We start from the raw sequence: 16651 nt of genomic DNA, 5'->3' as shown, positions 1-16651 counted from the left end.
AATAGAGTAGTTTTGACCATGTTGAATGCTTGGTCTCCAGTGTAAAGCTGAAAAAAGTTCAGAGTCCATTGGATTTTGTCATATATAACATATGGGTAACACTTTACTTGAAGGTATCATCATAATAGTGACATAAGACTGTCATAAGTGTTACATGAAAATTCAGTAAGGTATATCTTTTATATTATATTCCATTTCTAAGATGGAACTATGCTAGTATACTAAGGTATATCTACAAAGTAAGAGTAAAGTAGAAAAGAGTAGAGTAGAGCCACTTAGGTGCCTGGTCTTGAGAACCAGGGATGGTAGGTTGAAAAGCTTGTTTATGACACAATCATGAACGTGTCATAAACATTATGTCAATGTCATAAACATTTATGACTGCTGTCTTTAAGTGTCATTTGGTTTTCGTAAAGACAAGTTGATATTTTTTGGGTTGTCTTGAATATGACAACTTGATATTAATCAATGCAACACAACCGGAAGTTGTCTTTGGCTTTTTTGTCTTCAGTTGTATGCCAACTTGTCAGTTGTATGCAAACTGATTTTATTTTGCAAATATGTTCTTGTGCAATGTACAGATCGCTCTGAAGGGACGTAAGATGAACATTTTCTTCAGACATGAAGTTCACAACACAACAGTAGTTTTATCCGTACAATAGTTTGTTTCCGTGTTTGATAAAAGTGATTGTGCATTTGTCTTACTATTTCAAAATGATCGTAAATCCCTCTCTTTGAGTTATTTCTGGTATTAAAAAGAATATCAGTGATGGATTTGAATGGATGTCTCCCAAAAAATGTAAAGTAGTGTTAATTGAATGAAGGAATGATTGAATGAAAGGGGCAGCACGGTGGATTAGTGGTTAGCACTGTTGCCTCACAGCGAGAAGGTCGTGGGTTCAATTCCCATGGCCTTTCTGTGTGGAGTTTGCATGTGTTTGCCCGTGTTTGCGTGGGTTTCCTCCAGGTGCTCCGGTTTCCTCCCACATCCAAAGACATGCAGGTTAGGTGGATTGGAATCTTTAAATTGTCCTTAGGTGTGGGTGTGTCTGTGTTTGTTTGTCTGTTTGTGGCCCTGCAACAGGCTGGCGTCCTGTCCTGGGTGTACCCCGCCTCACGCCCTATGACTGCGCGACCCTTAATTAGACTAATCGGTAGAAGATGGATGGATGGATGAATGAAAGGTGGACTGAAGGAGGAATGAATGAAGTTTGGTATATAGGATGCAGTCAATGACATTTTATCTAAATCACTAAAAAAAATTGCTAATATGCAGTGAGTGACCTTTTCACTCAATACACAAGATTACATTTCCATTTTGGACATTTATAACATTGTTAAACCAATTTCTCACACCAATTTCTCAAAACAGTTCCTACAAATAAATAAAGTTCTATGTATTTTTAGCAATGATTTGAACAATTTCTAATAATGCATTTTATATTTTCTTTTTAGAGACAAATAATATCTATACTTTATGTTCTAGATAAATACAGCTGATCTCCAGCATTCATCTAAACAGCCAACCCTTTTCTCCTGCAAACAACAATATAAAGGTTTGAGTAGCAAATGGAAAAAAGTTGAGGGGAGGAAGTTCATGTAACCCTTAATTATTTACATTTGTTTAAGAGAATGTCCCTTTGGGAGCATTATATAAAACCTGATTCCATTTTCATTGCTGGTGCCAGTATAAGAAAGAGCAGCTTCAGAATGAGGCATTGAACAAAGCCTTTTAAAATAGACAGATACAAAACTCACAATCAAAGGAGAGACTACAACTATACGGTTTTCTGGATCTGACAGAAAACTGTGTGTCACTGACTTCATTGATTCAGGTCACGAAACACAGACCAAAAACACAGCCGTTTCTCATCATAAGCTTTGAGTGGAAAGTCCCCGACTGTGGCCACACATCCACAGACACCCACATTTGTCTTTGCTCACTCTGAAAAAGGGAACCTTTGGACCACTTGGGTACCTATTCTATAATATATTCATGAAATTTAAACATTAGTGTTGAGTTTATACAGACAAAAAGCAGAATTATACTCTTATATTATCACATACAATTTATGTTTAAAACCAAATAACTAACAAGATACATAGGTGGAACCTCACACAGTGCTACACTTTTCCTACAATTTATGTTACAGCCTTATTTCTAAATGGATGAAATTCTTTCTTTTTTTTTCATCAAAATTCTACACACAGTACCCTATAATGACAATGTGGAAAAACTTTTTTGGAGATTTTTGTAAATTTATTAAAAATAAAACAAAAACTAAGAAATCACATGTACATAAGTATTCACAGCCTTTGCCATGATGCTCAAAATTGAGTTCAGGTGCATCCTGTTTCCACTGATCATCCTTGAGATGTTTCAGCAGCTTAATTGGAGTCCACCTGGAGTAAATTTAGTTGACTGGACATGATTTGGAAAGGCACACACCTGCCTTGATATAAGGTCCCACAGTTGACAGTGCATGTCAGAGCACAAACCAAGCATGAAGTCAAAGGATTTGTCTGTAGACCTCCGAGACAGGATTGTCTCCTGGCACAAATCTGGGAAAGGGTACAGAAACATTTCTGCAGCTTTGAATGCCCCAATGAGCACAGTAGCCTCTACTATCCGTAAAAGGAAGAAGTTCAAACCCACAAGGACTCATTCTAGAGCTGGCCACCCATCTAAACTGAGTGATCGGGGGAGAAGGAGTCAGGGAGGTTAGTCAGGGAGGTGACCAAGAACCCAATGTTCACTCTGTCAGAGGCCCAGCCTTCCTCTGTGGAGAGAGGATAACCTTCCAGAAGGACAACCATCTCTGCAGCAATTGACCAATCAGGCCTGTATGGTAGAGCAGCCAGATGGAAGCCACTCCTTAGTAAAAGGCACATGGCAGCACACCTGGAGTTTGAACCTGAAGGCCTCTCAGACCATGAGAAACAAAATTCTCTGGTCTGATGACACAAAGTTTGAACTCTTTAGTCTGAATTCCAAGCGTCATGTTTGGAGGAAAACAAACACCATCCCTACAGTGAAGCATGGTGGTGGCAGCATCATGCTGTGGGGGTGTTTTTCAGCAGCAGGAACTGGGAGACTAGTCAGGATTGAAGGAAAGATGAATGCAGCAATGTACGGAGACACCCTGGATGAAAACCTGCTCCACAGTGCTCATGACCTCAGACTGGGGGACGGTTCATCTTTCAGCAGGACAATGACCCTAAGCACACAGCCAAGATATCAAAGGAGTGGCTTCAGGACAACTCTGTGAATGTCCTTGAGAGGCCCAGCCAGAGCCCACACCTGAATCCGACTGAACATCTCTGGAGACATCTGAAAATGGCTGTGCACGACACTTCCCATCTAACCTAATGGACCTTAAGAGGTGTTGCAAGGAGGAATGGGTAAAGCTGCCCAAATTGGTGCACCAAGCTTGTGGCATCATATTCAAGGTGACTTGAAGCTTTAATTGCTGCCAAAGGGGCATCAACATAGTATTGAGGTTGTGAACACTTAAGTGCTTGTGATTTCTTAGGTTTTTTGTTGTTGTTGTTTTTAATAAATTTGCAAAAGTTTTAAAAAATTAATGTTGTCATTATGGGTTGTTGTGAGCAGAATGTTCAGGAGAAAAGTTAATTTAGTCCATTTTCGAATAATGCAGTAACATAACACAATGTGGAAAAAGGGATGTGCTGTGAATTTATTTATTTGTATTTATTTATTTATTTTTTCATTTATATAGAGCCAAATCACAACAGAGTTGCCTCAAGGCGCTTCATACAAGTAAGGTCTAACCTTACTAACCCCCAGAGCAGCAGTGGTAAGGAAAAACTCCCTCTGAGGAAGAAACCTCAAGCAGACTAGACTCAAAAGGGTGACCCTCTGCTTGGGCCATGCTACAAACATAAATTAGAAAATAATTCACAAAACGAATATACAGGAAATGCTTTTGGTGCACAGGACAGGAGGGTCTCCAGCACAAATACCACACCCATCTCTGGATGGAGCTGCACCTTAATCAGAGAGAAAAAACAGAATCAGACATCAGAAAGACAAAAAATACAGTATAATTTGCCAGCATTAAACAACAAGAAAAACAGGAAATACTAAGGTGATCTCTGGCCACTCGCCCTAAGCTTCACTGAAAGACCCAGAATTTAGGTAAAGTTGAGGCCGCGGCACGCTCCAATTCCTAATAAAATAAATTTAAAGAATAAAAAGCGTAGAACTATGCTATACCAGTATTGTAGCCATACGAAAGGGAAAGTAAGTGTGTGATAAGTCTGGACTTGAAAGTCTCCACAGAATCTGACTGTTTTATTGACACGGAGATCATTCCACAGAACAGGGGCATGATAAGAGAAAGCTCTATGACCCGCAGACTTCACCCTAGGGACACAAAGTAGTCCTGCACCCTGAGAACGCAAAGCCCGGTCCAGTACATAAGATTTAATTAGGTCAGCTAGGTATGGAGGTGTCAGTCCATGAACAATTTTGTAGACCAGTAACAGAACTTTAAAATCTGATCTCACTGGGACAGGAAGCCAGTGAAGGGATGCCAAAATGGGTGTAATGTGGTCGCACTTTCTGCTTCGTGTCAAAAGTCTGGCTGCAGCATTTTGAATTGAATTGGAGAGCCCTAATGCTGGACTGCGGTAAACCAGAAAATAGAACATTGCAGTCGTCCAATCTTGAAGAGATAAATGCATGGATCAGGGTCTCAGCATCAGCCATAGACAGGATGGGGCGAATCTTCACTATATTTTGCAGGTGGAAGAAAGCAGTCCTTGTAGTATTTCTAATGTGGAGGTCAAAGGACAATGTAGGATCAAAAATTACCCCAAGGTTCCTCACTTTGTCCGTGTGATGTATGACACATGAGCCTAGGCTGTTAACTGGTCAAACTGATACCGACATCTCACTGGACCAAGAACCATTATTTCAGTCTTATCAGAGTTTAAAAGTAGGACATTTCTAGACATCCACCTTCTCACTGATGCAAGGCAGTCTTCTAAGGATTTTATGTGAATGAGAATACCAGCAGTTATCGGCATGTATAACTGAGTATCATCAGCATAGCAATGAAAGGTAATCCCAAAATGCCACAATATGGGCCCAAGGGGTGCTATATAAAGGGAGAAAAGCTGTGGGCCTAAGACGGACCCCTGTGGAACCCCAAATTTCATGTCACTAAGGTTAGAGGTAGTGTTACTGTACAAAACACAGTGAGAACGACTGGTCAAGTATGACATCAACCATGCAAGGGCACTTCCAGTAATCCCAAAATGATTTTCCAGCCTATGAAGTAGAATATGATGATCCACAGTATCAAATGCAACACTGAGATCTAACAGCACCAGAACCGTAGTGGTGTCCGAATCCATTGCAAGCAGAAGATCATTCATCACTTTAGTGAGAGCCGTCTCTGTGGAATAAATACTTTCTGGATGCGTGTGTGTGTGTGTGTGTGTGTGTGTGTATATAATGTGTGTATATATAATGTGTGTGTGTGTGTGTGTGTATATATATATATATATATATACATTGCTATATATATGCTATACATTTTCTGATCCAGAAAATGTATAGCATGGTTCACCATCTTTTGCATTCTGAAAACCAACATTTCTCTTGAGAATGTGTGAAATTTTGACTCACTGGGTACAATGTTGCAGACACAATATTTCAGTGAAGTGAGTAGAGCTGTGACAGATTGGCAAAATCGACAAAGCTAATGGACGTGCTGTGATTCACTATCTCATGAAAAAGGGAATGTCTCTGAAGGAGATCCATGAATGGACGTTGTAATGACATTAGGGGAGGATGCCCCGTCTTAAGCTACAGTTAAACGCTGGTCAGCTGAATTCAAGAGGGGTAAAACCAGTGTCAAAGATGGAGCAAGCAAGATGAGGAAGACCCAGAACTGCCACCTCAAACAATATCATCCAGAAGACCCATGATATGGTCCTCACTAACAGAGGCGTCTCATGGCTGATTCAGAAGCACATGAGGTTCTAGATGTCCAGGTAGAATCTTTGGCTTTTTTTGTCGGATCCTGATAACTTCATGCAACAATTCATGACCATGGATGAGAACTGGATCCATCACTTTGAACTGGACTCCAAACAAAAGTCAAAGCAATGGAAATGTAGGTTCTCCCCTGCTGGAGAAAGCTAAAGCTGCCCCATCTACTTGGAAAGATCATGACCTCTGTCTTCTGGGCTGCTGAGGGCATCATAATTGGTGGACTATCTCCAGAAGGGACGGACTACTAAAGTAAATGGACTGCATTTATATAGCGCTTTTCCATCTGCATCAGACACTCATCAGATGCTCATCATGCATCAGATGCATGTTGGCATGCATCTGTAATCCTCATGCGGGTTGCATGGTGACTTTGTGGTTAGCACTGCTGCCTCACAGCAAGAAGGTCCCAGGTTCAATTCCATCCTGGTGCTTTCTGTGGGGTGCATGTTCTCTCTATGCTTGTGTTGGCTCATTCTGGGTACTCTAGCTTCCTTCCGCATCCAAAGATGTGCAGTTTCAATTAATTGATAACTAAGTAAAATTTATTGTGTATGGTGACACTAAACTGACTGTAGGTATGAGTGCAAGTGTGAGTTTATTTGCCTATACGAATGTGTCACCGCTGCAATAGACTGACAGTCTATCCAGGGTGCATCCTGCCTCGTGCCCAGTGACCACTGGGATAGGCTCTGGCACCCCTATAACCCTGAATTGGAATAAGTGGCTTCAGAAAATTGTTGGATGGATGTATAATCTGCTGTCCGATTTATATAATCCATAATATCTTTAACTAATATCTTTAACTAAAATTGTGTTGCATCTATTTTGTCTTGCAGGTGGCATTACCCGTGATGCATTTCAAAAGGAGCTTTGGTGTTACAATCCTGTCACTGACACATGGAGTCAGCGAGCTGACATGACCGAGCTCCGTGGCCTGCACTGCATGTGTACCATAGGAGACAGGCTCTATGTCATGGGAGGGAATCACTTCCAAGGCATTAGCGACTATGATGACGTCATGGGTTGTGAATACTACAGTCCCAAAACAGACCAGTGGACTGTGGTGGCGCCCATTCCACGTGGCCAGAGTGATGTTGGTCTCACAGTGTTTCATGGGCAGATCTATGTGGTTGGAGGATATTCCTGGAACAGCAGATGCATGGTTGACATTGTACAGCGATATGATCCAGAGCAAGATGTATGGGACCAAGTGTTCAAAATCCTGGAACCCCTTGGGGGGATTCGTGCCTGTACGATGACTGTTCATCTGCCAGAGGATTCCGTAGATGAACCACAGATACAGGAGTGTCCATTGCCAACAGCTAAGAGCTGACAGCATGGGGATAGGGTGATTTCAAATTATGTGTGAGTCAGTCTAGAACTGGCAAAGTGAAAATTATTTTTTGCTATCAGGAATAGGAATTAAGACATCTATCAACTGCATTTGTTGTTACCATTTTGGTGGCTAAATAATTTTACAATGGAGCCATGGCTGGCCATCTTTAAATTCCACTGTACAGTACCTCCCAGCTATTAGTAGCCAAGGCAGTGTGCCTTAAGTAAAATATGAAACTCCTTAATTCAATTTGGTGTACTGCTGATCTTTACCTGTATGAGCTTCACAGGACAATAACGGTGTAAATGTAGATAGTGGTATCATCAAAGGTTTCCCTAACATTAGCAAACATTGATTTGTCAAGGTTTTTTCTCAAAAACAGGCTTTTACATACATATAATTTGTCGGGATGTTGTTTTAAAACATTGTACTGTATGTCTGAAAGCTATTTTATTAAGTTTTAAAAGTGCAATAAAGGATAATGACCCAAACTAGGACTCAGATTTACTTGTGAAGTCAGATGTTGTGTAACAAATGAAATTAAAAGAAGTTACCTAATTAATAGGGCTCCATATCATATCTCAGAAGTCAGTACAAAACAATATGTATCATTGGATACTCAACGCATATCACAGTATCGATACATTAATGTGCTTAATACTGGTTATATAAATTTTGTTTAATTTTGCAGTTGTGAATCTCGCACCATCTTGCGGTCCATGACTCATGGGAGAGGTCAGTTTCAGCAGAGTTCCAGTTCAGGGTACAATGTAAACACACCTCGTGAATTCTGGACAACAAGACAACATCGGGCACGGAAGAAGTCCATCACAGGTGCTACACCTCCTCTAGATAACCATCTCAACTTGGGATAACACCATTGTTTACATGCACTGTGAAACACCGGCACTCTGCTGGCACTGCGGTGCATTCTGGGAAGTGCAGGGAGCCCCCACGGGGATTATGGAAAACGATTATGGGACCATACCAAATGCATGCATACATTGTAGTGTCTGGTGTTGTGTACCCCAGGTATTTATTATTTTACTTAATGTGTGTTGTATTTGTATTTTCTCTGCCTTTATTCCAAATTGACATCACAGCCTGCATGTTTGTTTGATAAGATTACGAACCCTGAGAGACTTAATCATTTTCATATTTATTGCTTTGCTACCCCTAACTGACCTGATTTTAAAGTTAGAACCCAAAACAAACCCAGTTATGCCGAGCTAAGACATTGTGTAAGTAAAATGATATTACTTCACGTCCCACTGTAGTTATAGTAGAGAAGCTTGAATCTTTGACTGGACTGGGTTGCTTGACGCGAGGACGTTTCGCTTCAAATCGCAGAAGCTTCCTCAGCTAAAATTCTTGCTCTGGTGGTCTGACTTCTGTCTTGACTCTTGTAGAGAAGAATAATCAAGAAGTCACAAAAGCTGGAGTTTTAAACCTAACCAGACCCCTCCTACCACGAGGCAGACTGCTATAGGCTAGTGACTAAACAATAGCTCTAATTAGCACCTATTGTGCTCTAGTTAGAACCCTCCTAATGACAGGGCAGCTGTCCCTCCTAATGATGGGACGGACCCTCTCCTGGTTGCTCCCTTGACGACTCTGCTGATGATGTGAATGACTCATTACCATGAACAAAAGACTGAAACTGCTTTGACCTGAGTACCCCATTGTAACAGGATACTCCAGCTTTTGTGACTTCTTGATTATTCTTCTCTACAAGAGTCAAGACAGAAGTCAGACCACCAGAGCAAGAATTTTAGCTGAGGAAGCTTCTGCGATTTGAAGTGAAACGTCCTCGCGTCAAGCAACCCAGTCCAGTCAAAGATTCAAGCTTCTCTACTATGGAAACCACCTGAGAGCCTACACAGAAACACTGTAGTTATGTAAAAAAAAAAAAAAAGTTAAATTAAGTAAATATATTTTATATGGCTTATCAATTCTAGTTAGTGCAGAATTGTAAAAAAAAAAAAACTATGGAAAGAGTAAAAAGTCCCTTCTGATTCAGTACAATTTTTATGCCAGATGCAACACCACATAAAACCTATGCACAGAGTAATACCGAACTAACATTTAAGTTGTTAAAAATATTATCATTGCTGTTATTATTATTAGTAAGAAGTAGTAGTACATGCAAAAAAATGTCTTCAAAGTGGACATTCACTCAAAGGGGTGGGGCAATCTGTCCCATCTCCTTTCCTTCTGGCTAAAGTCCCGGCCTGCACAGTCTGAACAGGAAGGATGGAGAACTCATATATTTATGTGGAAAGTGCTACCTGATTGACAAGGATCCATCTGTGCTTTTATCTCATTCCATCCTCAGAAAGAGACTTCATATTTGGGAGGGGGGAAGTGTTGTTTTTGTTTCACTTACCATGGGTGTGTTGTTGTTTTAAACCTTTGCTGGCTTCGCACTAACACAACCAGATGATGTGCACAGACTTAGAAAGAAAAGAAAAACTGTTACTAAAACTCACTGCGGCTGTACTGTTCTTGTTCATTGCATTGCCACCACACTGAGACACAATGAGATGGCACAAACTCTTTGAAAGCATTTGGCACTGCTACACAAAACAGTGGACTAATGATTCTATGCTATATCGAAAACATGGGGAAATATCACGGCACAGTGAATGTGTTATACTGGTGCATCAGTAATACAGAGACCCTGTATTAGACTCCTACTGTTTATTATGGTCCTATAGGATAACGACACTTCAAATAATGTTTGTCCTCTGGTACAACTAAGGATGGGGCGGATCCAATCCAATATCGGTATCAGGTTTCGATACCAATGTAATTCACTGAAGCAAAATTTCCAATACAACCTGCGGAGTTTTCCAATCCAGGATTCACGTGTGTGTGTGTGTGTGTGTGTGTGTTTTCAACTGAAACATCTTCACAAGTGCTGCTGGCTTCTCTGATGGCTGGCTGCAGAGTATGGGGGGGTGGTTGTGAATGGTGGTGTGTCTTAATGAGATGGGGATTAATGGCACGCACCTCTGTTCAGGAAATCCCTTCCGCAGTTAGTAGCCAGCTAGCAGTTGAGCACTGAAGAGTATTCCTCATTGAACCAACTTTTCATCCCAATATGTCTGCTGGTTGGAAATATTTTATACTAGAAACACAGCAAAGCAAAACAGCAATGTGCAATGTTTGCAAAGCCGTTGTACCAGGAGGCGATGCTCCATTGGGACCTACAATACAGCGAACTTAAACATTTGAAAAAGCACCACATTAAAGAGCACAAGGATTATATAAGCCGGGGCAGAAAGACAAAAGGAGCTTGGAGGAAGCGTGCAACAATTTACCCAGATTGACTCCAAATATGAGTAAATTAAATACTTCAATTTATTTTTTGGTGGTTTCTTATGGCATTTTGGAAATGCAAAAATACGCTCCATCCTCAAAACGGTACATGTACTCAGGACGGGTGTGCCATCTGGTGTTTAAAAGATGAAAATTCAGCCACTGACCCAACAGCCCAGACTCACGTTTTCTGGGTTTTTTTCATCCTCCTATCACGAAATGAGTCAAATTTTCGTGACCGTTTTTTTTTTTTAACTCACTATTACTAACCCTACTCCTACCACCAACCCTAACCTTAACCATAACCTAATCCTACTCGTTCCCCCCACCCTAACCATAACCACCACCCCTCCCCCCGCTTCGATTTTAATTAGCCATCACGGAATGAATTAGAATGAATTTGTGCTGCCGTGACGAAAATGAGGTGCTTTTTGTCACAATATGACGAACCAATAGATTAATGTATATTTCGTGCTGCTGAATCACGACTTGCCGTGAGACTGGGTTGGACCCAACAATGGCCCCATCTACTGTACATAAACATGTATACCATTAATCAGATTTATTTTGTTCTTTCACATTTGTGTGTGTTTGAGCATTTGAAAGAGCTAATTTCTTGAAGAGAGAGACCGGGACAGAGAGAGAGCAGTCTTTCCTCAATAAAGTTTATGCTTTTATTTCAAGACCTGCTGTTTCTCATCAATCAAGATTTGATTTTTTTTCACAGGGGCGGGCCCAAAAATTACGTACGAGTACATGTACCATTTTTGAGGAAGGAGCACATTTCTGCATTTCCAAAATGCCATAAGAAACCACCAAACAATAAATTTAAGTGCTTAATTCTTTCACCCAAACATCAAATCTAGGCTTGCATCTTGGATGTACATTATGGCAAATTGTAGCTGAACTTTCAGGTCTTCTTTTAAAGAAAATCCTCCTCTATACCACTTCATCCTGAAGCTGTATAACTGGGGATACAAAATATCCTCATATAAAATCAGCAATAATGATAATAATAATGTTAAAGCAAACACAGCTCTGGTATCGGAATAGTATCTGTATCAGAAGATATCCAAATTCTGGTAATGGGATTGGATCAGACGTGAAAAAATTTTGCAAAAATGTGCGCCCCTAGGTACAACCTCAAATCAAAGAGAGGTGAGAATATTGTGGTGGTTTCGCCCATCGGCCCATTTGGCCATGTTTTTGAGTTCTTGGTTTATTTAGGGTTTTTGTATTTTGTTGTTTTGTGTTCTCTGGTATGGGTGCTGTGTCTCTCCATGTCCATCGTGTGGACCTGCTTGTGCGTGGTTCCTCCTCAGTGTCTGTGGATGGATGTTTATGTGTATGCGTGTGTGTCAATCATTCCCCTCCTACGGTATGTAGATGTGAGTGTGTGTCTGCTGTTCACCTCCCTCCATCTTGAGTGTGGGTGCTTGTGTGGTCTCCATCCCTCCTCTTTGGCTTGTGGATGTGTGCTGCCCCCATTGTGCCTTGTGTGTGTTCAGTCCCATACATGTGGTTATGTATTCTGTTCTAGTCTGGTTACAAGTCCTGTATCACACAGTCATTGTGTATGCGTGGTGGTTATACGTAGTTCCACTTATTGTTTCTTGGTATTCTAGATTTTGGTTTTTGTTACTATTTTGTACTTATTGGCATTTACATTTGATCACTTTTTTTATTGCTTTCTTAGTTGTTCTTATTTGTGGTTATTCTGCTGCACTCACCTCTTAGTTGCTATTTGTTTCCATGTGGTTATTTCTCTTTGGACTGTTATGTTTGGGTTTTATTTATTTTCCACTTATCTTTGGTTGTCCATTGCTTTTTGATCACTTGTACACCACTTAATTTCCCATGGCCATTCTTGGTTCCAGTCTTTTGTTTTCACACATCTTTTTATTGGTTGTTCCTTATTTAAGCACACTTGTTCCTCCTCCCTGTGACATTGCCAAGGTTTTGCTTTTTGATCACTGTCCTTGTCTGTTTAGCTGTATCACTTGTAGGACACTTAATTTCACCTGGGCATTCTTGTTTCCTGTCTTTTGTTTTCCCGCATCTGTTTCATTAGTTGTTCTTTATTTAAGCACACCTGTTCTGTTGTTCTTTGGTGGTTCATTGTTTGTCAAGTTGTTCTTTACTCATCATGTTTTCTGACTCTGTGTTCCACTGGCCAGCTCCGCACCATTGTGACTATGTGTTTTTGTGTCCACTGAGTATTTCCATCTTTCTGATTTACTTTTTGCTCCTTGTGCCTCCCGGTAGTTCCTGTGCTATGTTCTGCTTTCACCTGGATTACATTTTGTATGTGTGGTTGTTTGTCCTGGTATGTTGTGTTGTTAGGGTTTCACCTCTTCGGTGTCTCATATATTTCATCACCTCACAGTTATTACTGTCACCACTTGTCTTTTGTTCTTGTCTGTCTCTATGTTGTTTTGGTGGTCAGCCCTTCCTGATAGAAATGATCTGTTAGCTTTAAATAAAACATTATACGTTGATCAGGAAGGACAGGTGAAGGTCTCACACACACACACACACACACACACACACACACACACACACACACACACACACACACACACACACACCGCATTCACTCACGCACTATATACTATCTGTCTTGCAAGAACAAATTGCATATATGTGCATATATAGAAAATGGTACTGCCAGTTTGGCATATACCATTACTATATATACAGACAGGGTAAATAAATAAATAAATCACCAAGTTTTTATTCACACCTCCAGGGCTTCCATGTCTGCCTTTTTGGGTTCTACAACTACCACAATGCCTAACAGATATAGAAAATGCCAAATAAATAAATAAATACAACAAACTGATCTTTGTATTTCTATTGACTCCTGTCATTGCAGACAACATGAGCAAAATATATTTTTGTCATGGCCCCGTGCATGCACAGATTGTTGCGTACCATGATCTTATTGTCTGTGCCCTTCTGGGTTCCTCCCTACCCAAGTTTTTTTTTATTTTTTTTAGGTCATGTATGCTCATTGCATAATATGCACAATAGCTCTTAGAACAGCCTCATGGTTTTTCCCATTGTCTGCTTAGACTAGCATTTCTCTGGGCCGCAACAACTTCCTAAGTGCATCCGTTAGGGATTTCATGAAATTCCGCCTGGGTTTGTGTTAGATGAATTTTGAACAAACCAAAAATTTTGCAGTGACAAATCTCTCTAAATAGACAGAGTCCTCATGGGCATCTCAAACCTCATTCAATGTAGATCCATAAGTCATAAAGTGCACAACATGTGAGACAACTTGTGAGGGGTTGACGACACAATTTTGCTTTTATATGATCAAAGTGCAAGGCCAACCAGACCAAGCAAGTCCAGCAGCCAGGGAGAAGGCAGGGACAGTTGGCTGGATGACTCCTGTCTAGATTTATTGTGTTTTACTTTTTCTTTGACTTTTTTTTTTTTTTTTTGAGGACTGCAGTGGAAGTAAGTTTAATGCTGCCAAGCCTCTGTGACCCCTGTGCATGCACAGCCGAGAGGATCCCAGAGCCTGGCCAGTGGAGGACTTTATAGGACAGTGGAGCTAGCAGAAATAATAATATTGAGGAGACATAGCTCCTGGGCATCATTCTACATTTATTAATATTTTATTTTATTGTATTTATTTTACTATTACTTACAGGGCAGTGCTGTAGCCACAGTGTGGCATTCGAGCAGCACTCATGCGCTACGTACAGTAGTGTTCAGAATAATAGTAGTGCTATGTGACTAAAAAGATTAATCCAGTTTTTGAGTATATTTCTTATTGTTACATGGGAAACAAGGTACCAGTAGATTCAGTAGATTCTCACTAATCCAACAAGACCAAGCATTCATGATATGCACACTCTTAAGGCTATGAAATTGGGCTATTAGTAAAAAAGTAGAAAAGGGGGTGTTCACAATAATAGTAGAAGTAGAAGTAGAATAGCAGAAGAACAGCATAGTTTGATTAAAACGTTGATTGGAGAGGGGAAAACTTATACGCAGGTGCAAAAAACTATAGGCTCTTCATCTACAATGATCGCCAATGCTTTAAAATGGACACAAAAAAAAACAGAGACGCGTGGAAGAAAACGGAAAACAACCATCAAAATGGATAGAAGAATAACCAGAATGGCAAAGGCTCACCCACTGATCAGCTCCAGGATGATCAAAGACAGTCTGGAGTTACTTGTAAGTGCTGTGACAGTTAGAAGACGCCTGTGTGAAGCTAATTTATTTGCAAGAATGGATGCCATGTAGTCCTGCCATGTACAACGTCCCTCTGTTAAATAAAAGACGTGCAGAAGAGGTTACAATTTGCCAACGAACACATCAACTGGCCTAAAGAGAAATGGAGGAATATTTTGTGGACTGATGAGAGTAAAATTGTTCTTTTTGGGTCCAAGAGCCACAGACAGTTTGTGAGATGACCCCCAAACTCTGAATTCAAGCCACAGTTCACAATGAAGACAGTGAAGCATGGTGGTGCAAGCATCATGATATGGGCATGTTTCTCCTACTATGGTGTTGGGCCTATATATCGCATACCAGGTATCATGGATCAGTTTGGATATGTCAAAATACTTGAAGAGGTCATGTTGCCTTATGCTGAAGCGAACATGCCCTTGAAATGGGTGTTTCAACAAGACAATGACCCCAAGCACACTAGTAAATGAGCAAAATCTTGGTTCCAAACCAACAAAAGTAATGCCTCGCAAATGTGAAGGAATCATGATAAACTGTGGTTATACAACTAAATACTAGTTTAGTGATTCACAGGATTGCTGAAAAAGCAGTTTGAACATAATAGTTTTGAGTTTGTAGCATCAACAGCAGATGCTACTATACACACATACATACACATACATAGCACTACTATTATTCTGAACACTGCTGTATGTGGACTACGTGCAATTTTTGGCCCTATTTTTGCCACCAGTCCATGCAACATTCATCCCACATTCTGGTAACATGAGTTCATGTGTCATTAGTACCAAGTCAGTGAAATTCCAACAGAAAAATTAATGCTAATTAGCATGTTTTGTCATGATTTTGTGTCTCCAACTACTCCCCAACAGATGCAGCCCAATGAGATACTGGTCTTACCGTTACTTTCACTTCACAGGTCTGCAGTTTTTTTTTTTTTTTGGTCCACAGTGCTTTAAATGATTAAAGGACTCTGGAAGAATTTCAGTTTGTAAAGGGCAAAGCCCCACATCTAATTTAAACACCTATGATGTCCAATCCCTCAGACAGTACTGCATCAAGAACCATCATTCATCAACAGCTGATATAACCACATGGTCAAGGGATTACTTTGGTAAACCTTTGTCACTACAATAAAGTAAGTCTGGCTTCTCCCTGTGTTTGCTACAGCTGACAATGGATTGATGTTAATTTGGCACATGTCTTATGCCGGATGCCGTTACTGACACAACTCCACAGGGAGTATATGCAGAGTTGGTCTTGAACCAGGAACCTTCCACTCTATGTCAGACATTACAATATGGAGTTATATTCACAAATGCCACTTAAAGCTTTACTATGTGTAGTGGCTGTTGCATCTGTGTTGTGTCTCTTCCACTTCACTCCCCTCAGGACGTGAACTCGCAATCTCCGGCGCTCTGACCAGTTGGCTAAAAATGGGCTCTATCCTGAGTGGCCAAAGTATCTTTTATTTTTTGGGGGAGTGAGACCTATTGACTACTATTACACAGTGATCTCTCTGTCACATATTCAAAAAAAGAAGCCTTATGTTACCCTTGTCCAGAGTAGCTTCAACTTATCTAGGGTTAGAGGCATCTGGGTTGGACTATATTATAGTGGAAACATGTACTGTGGTCAGACAAATCAATATTCCAGATGTTTTATTGGAAGAACTGGATGCCATGTTGTCCTGCCATGTACAAAAAAAAAGGATTTTCTTTCATCAAAACATCAAATTGAACTTTATTTACATCAATTAT

The 16651-nt window shown here is 40.4% G+C and overlaps 2 protein-coding genes across 4 annotated transcripts in view; both read left to right on the top strand.

The window, feature by feature from the left end:
* si:rp71-68n21.9 (kelch-like protein 9) overlaps nucleotides 1-7852 on the top strand; it is a 74775-nt gene extending 66923 nt beyond the window's left edge. For all 3 annotated transcript variants that reach the window (XM_034186769.1, XM_034186770.1, XM_034186768.1), the window contains exon 11: nucleotides 6862-7852. In XM_034186769.1, coding sequence (XP_034042660.1) covers nucleotides 6862-7358 — 497 coding nt within the window. In that variant the 3' untranslated portion in view covers nucleotides 7359-7852. The remainder of the gene's footprint in view (nucleotides 1-6861) is intronic.
* A 513-nt stretch (nucleotides 7853-8365) lies between these two features.
* Nucleotides 8366-16651, top strand: part of hsd3b1 (hydroxy-delta-5-steroid dehydrogenase, 3 beta- and steroid delta-isomerase 1) — a 29074-nt gene continuing 20788 nt past the window's right edge. Inside the window, exons 1-3 of the mRNA XM_034186931.1 lie at nucleotides 8366-8377; nucleotides 9621-9635; nucleotides 11107-11115. Of these exons, the coding sequence (XP_034042822.1) occupies nucleotides 9634-9635; nucleotides 11107-11115 (11 nt within the window). The 5' untranslated portion in view covers nucleotides 8366-8377; nucleotides 9621-9633. The remainder of the gene's footprint in view (nucleotides 8378-9620; nucleotides 9636-11106; nucleotides 11116-16651) is intronic.

This window comes from Thalassophryne amazonica, chromosome 14 (genome assembly GCF_902500255.1).
Source record: "Thalassophryne amazonica chromosome 14, fThaAma1.1, whole genome shotgun sequence".
NCBI lineage: Eukaryota > Metazoa > Chordata > Actinopteri > Batrachoidiformes > Batrachoididae > Thalassophryne > Thalassophryne amazonica.
This window is presented reverse-complemented; position numbering and strand designations above follow the sequence as displayed.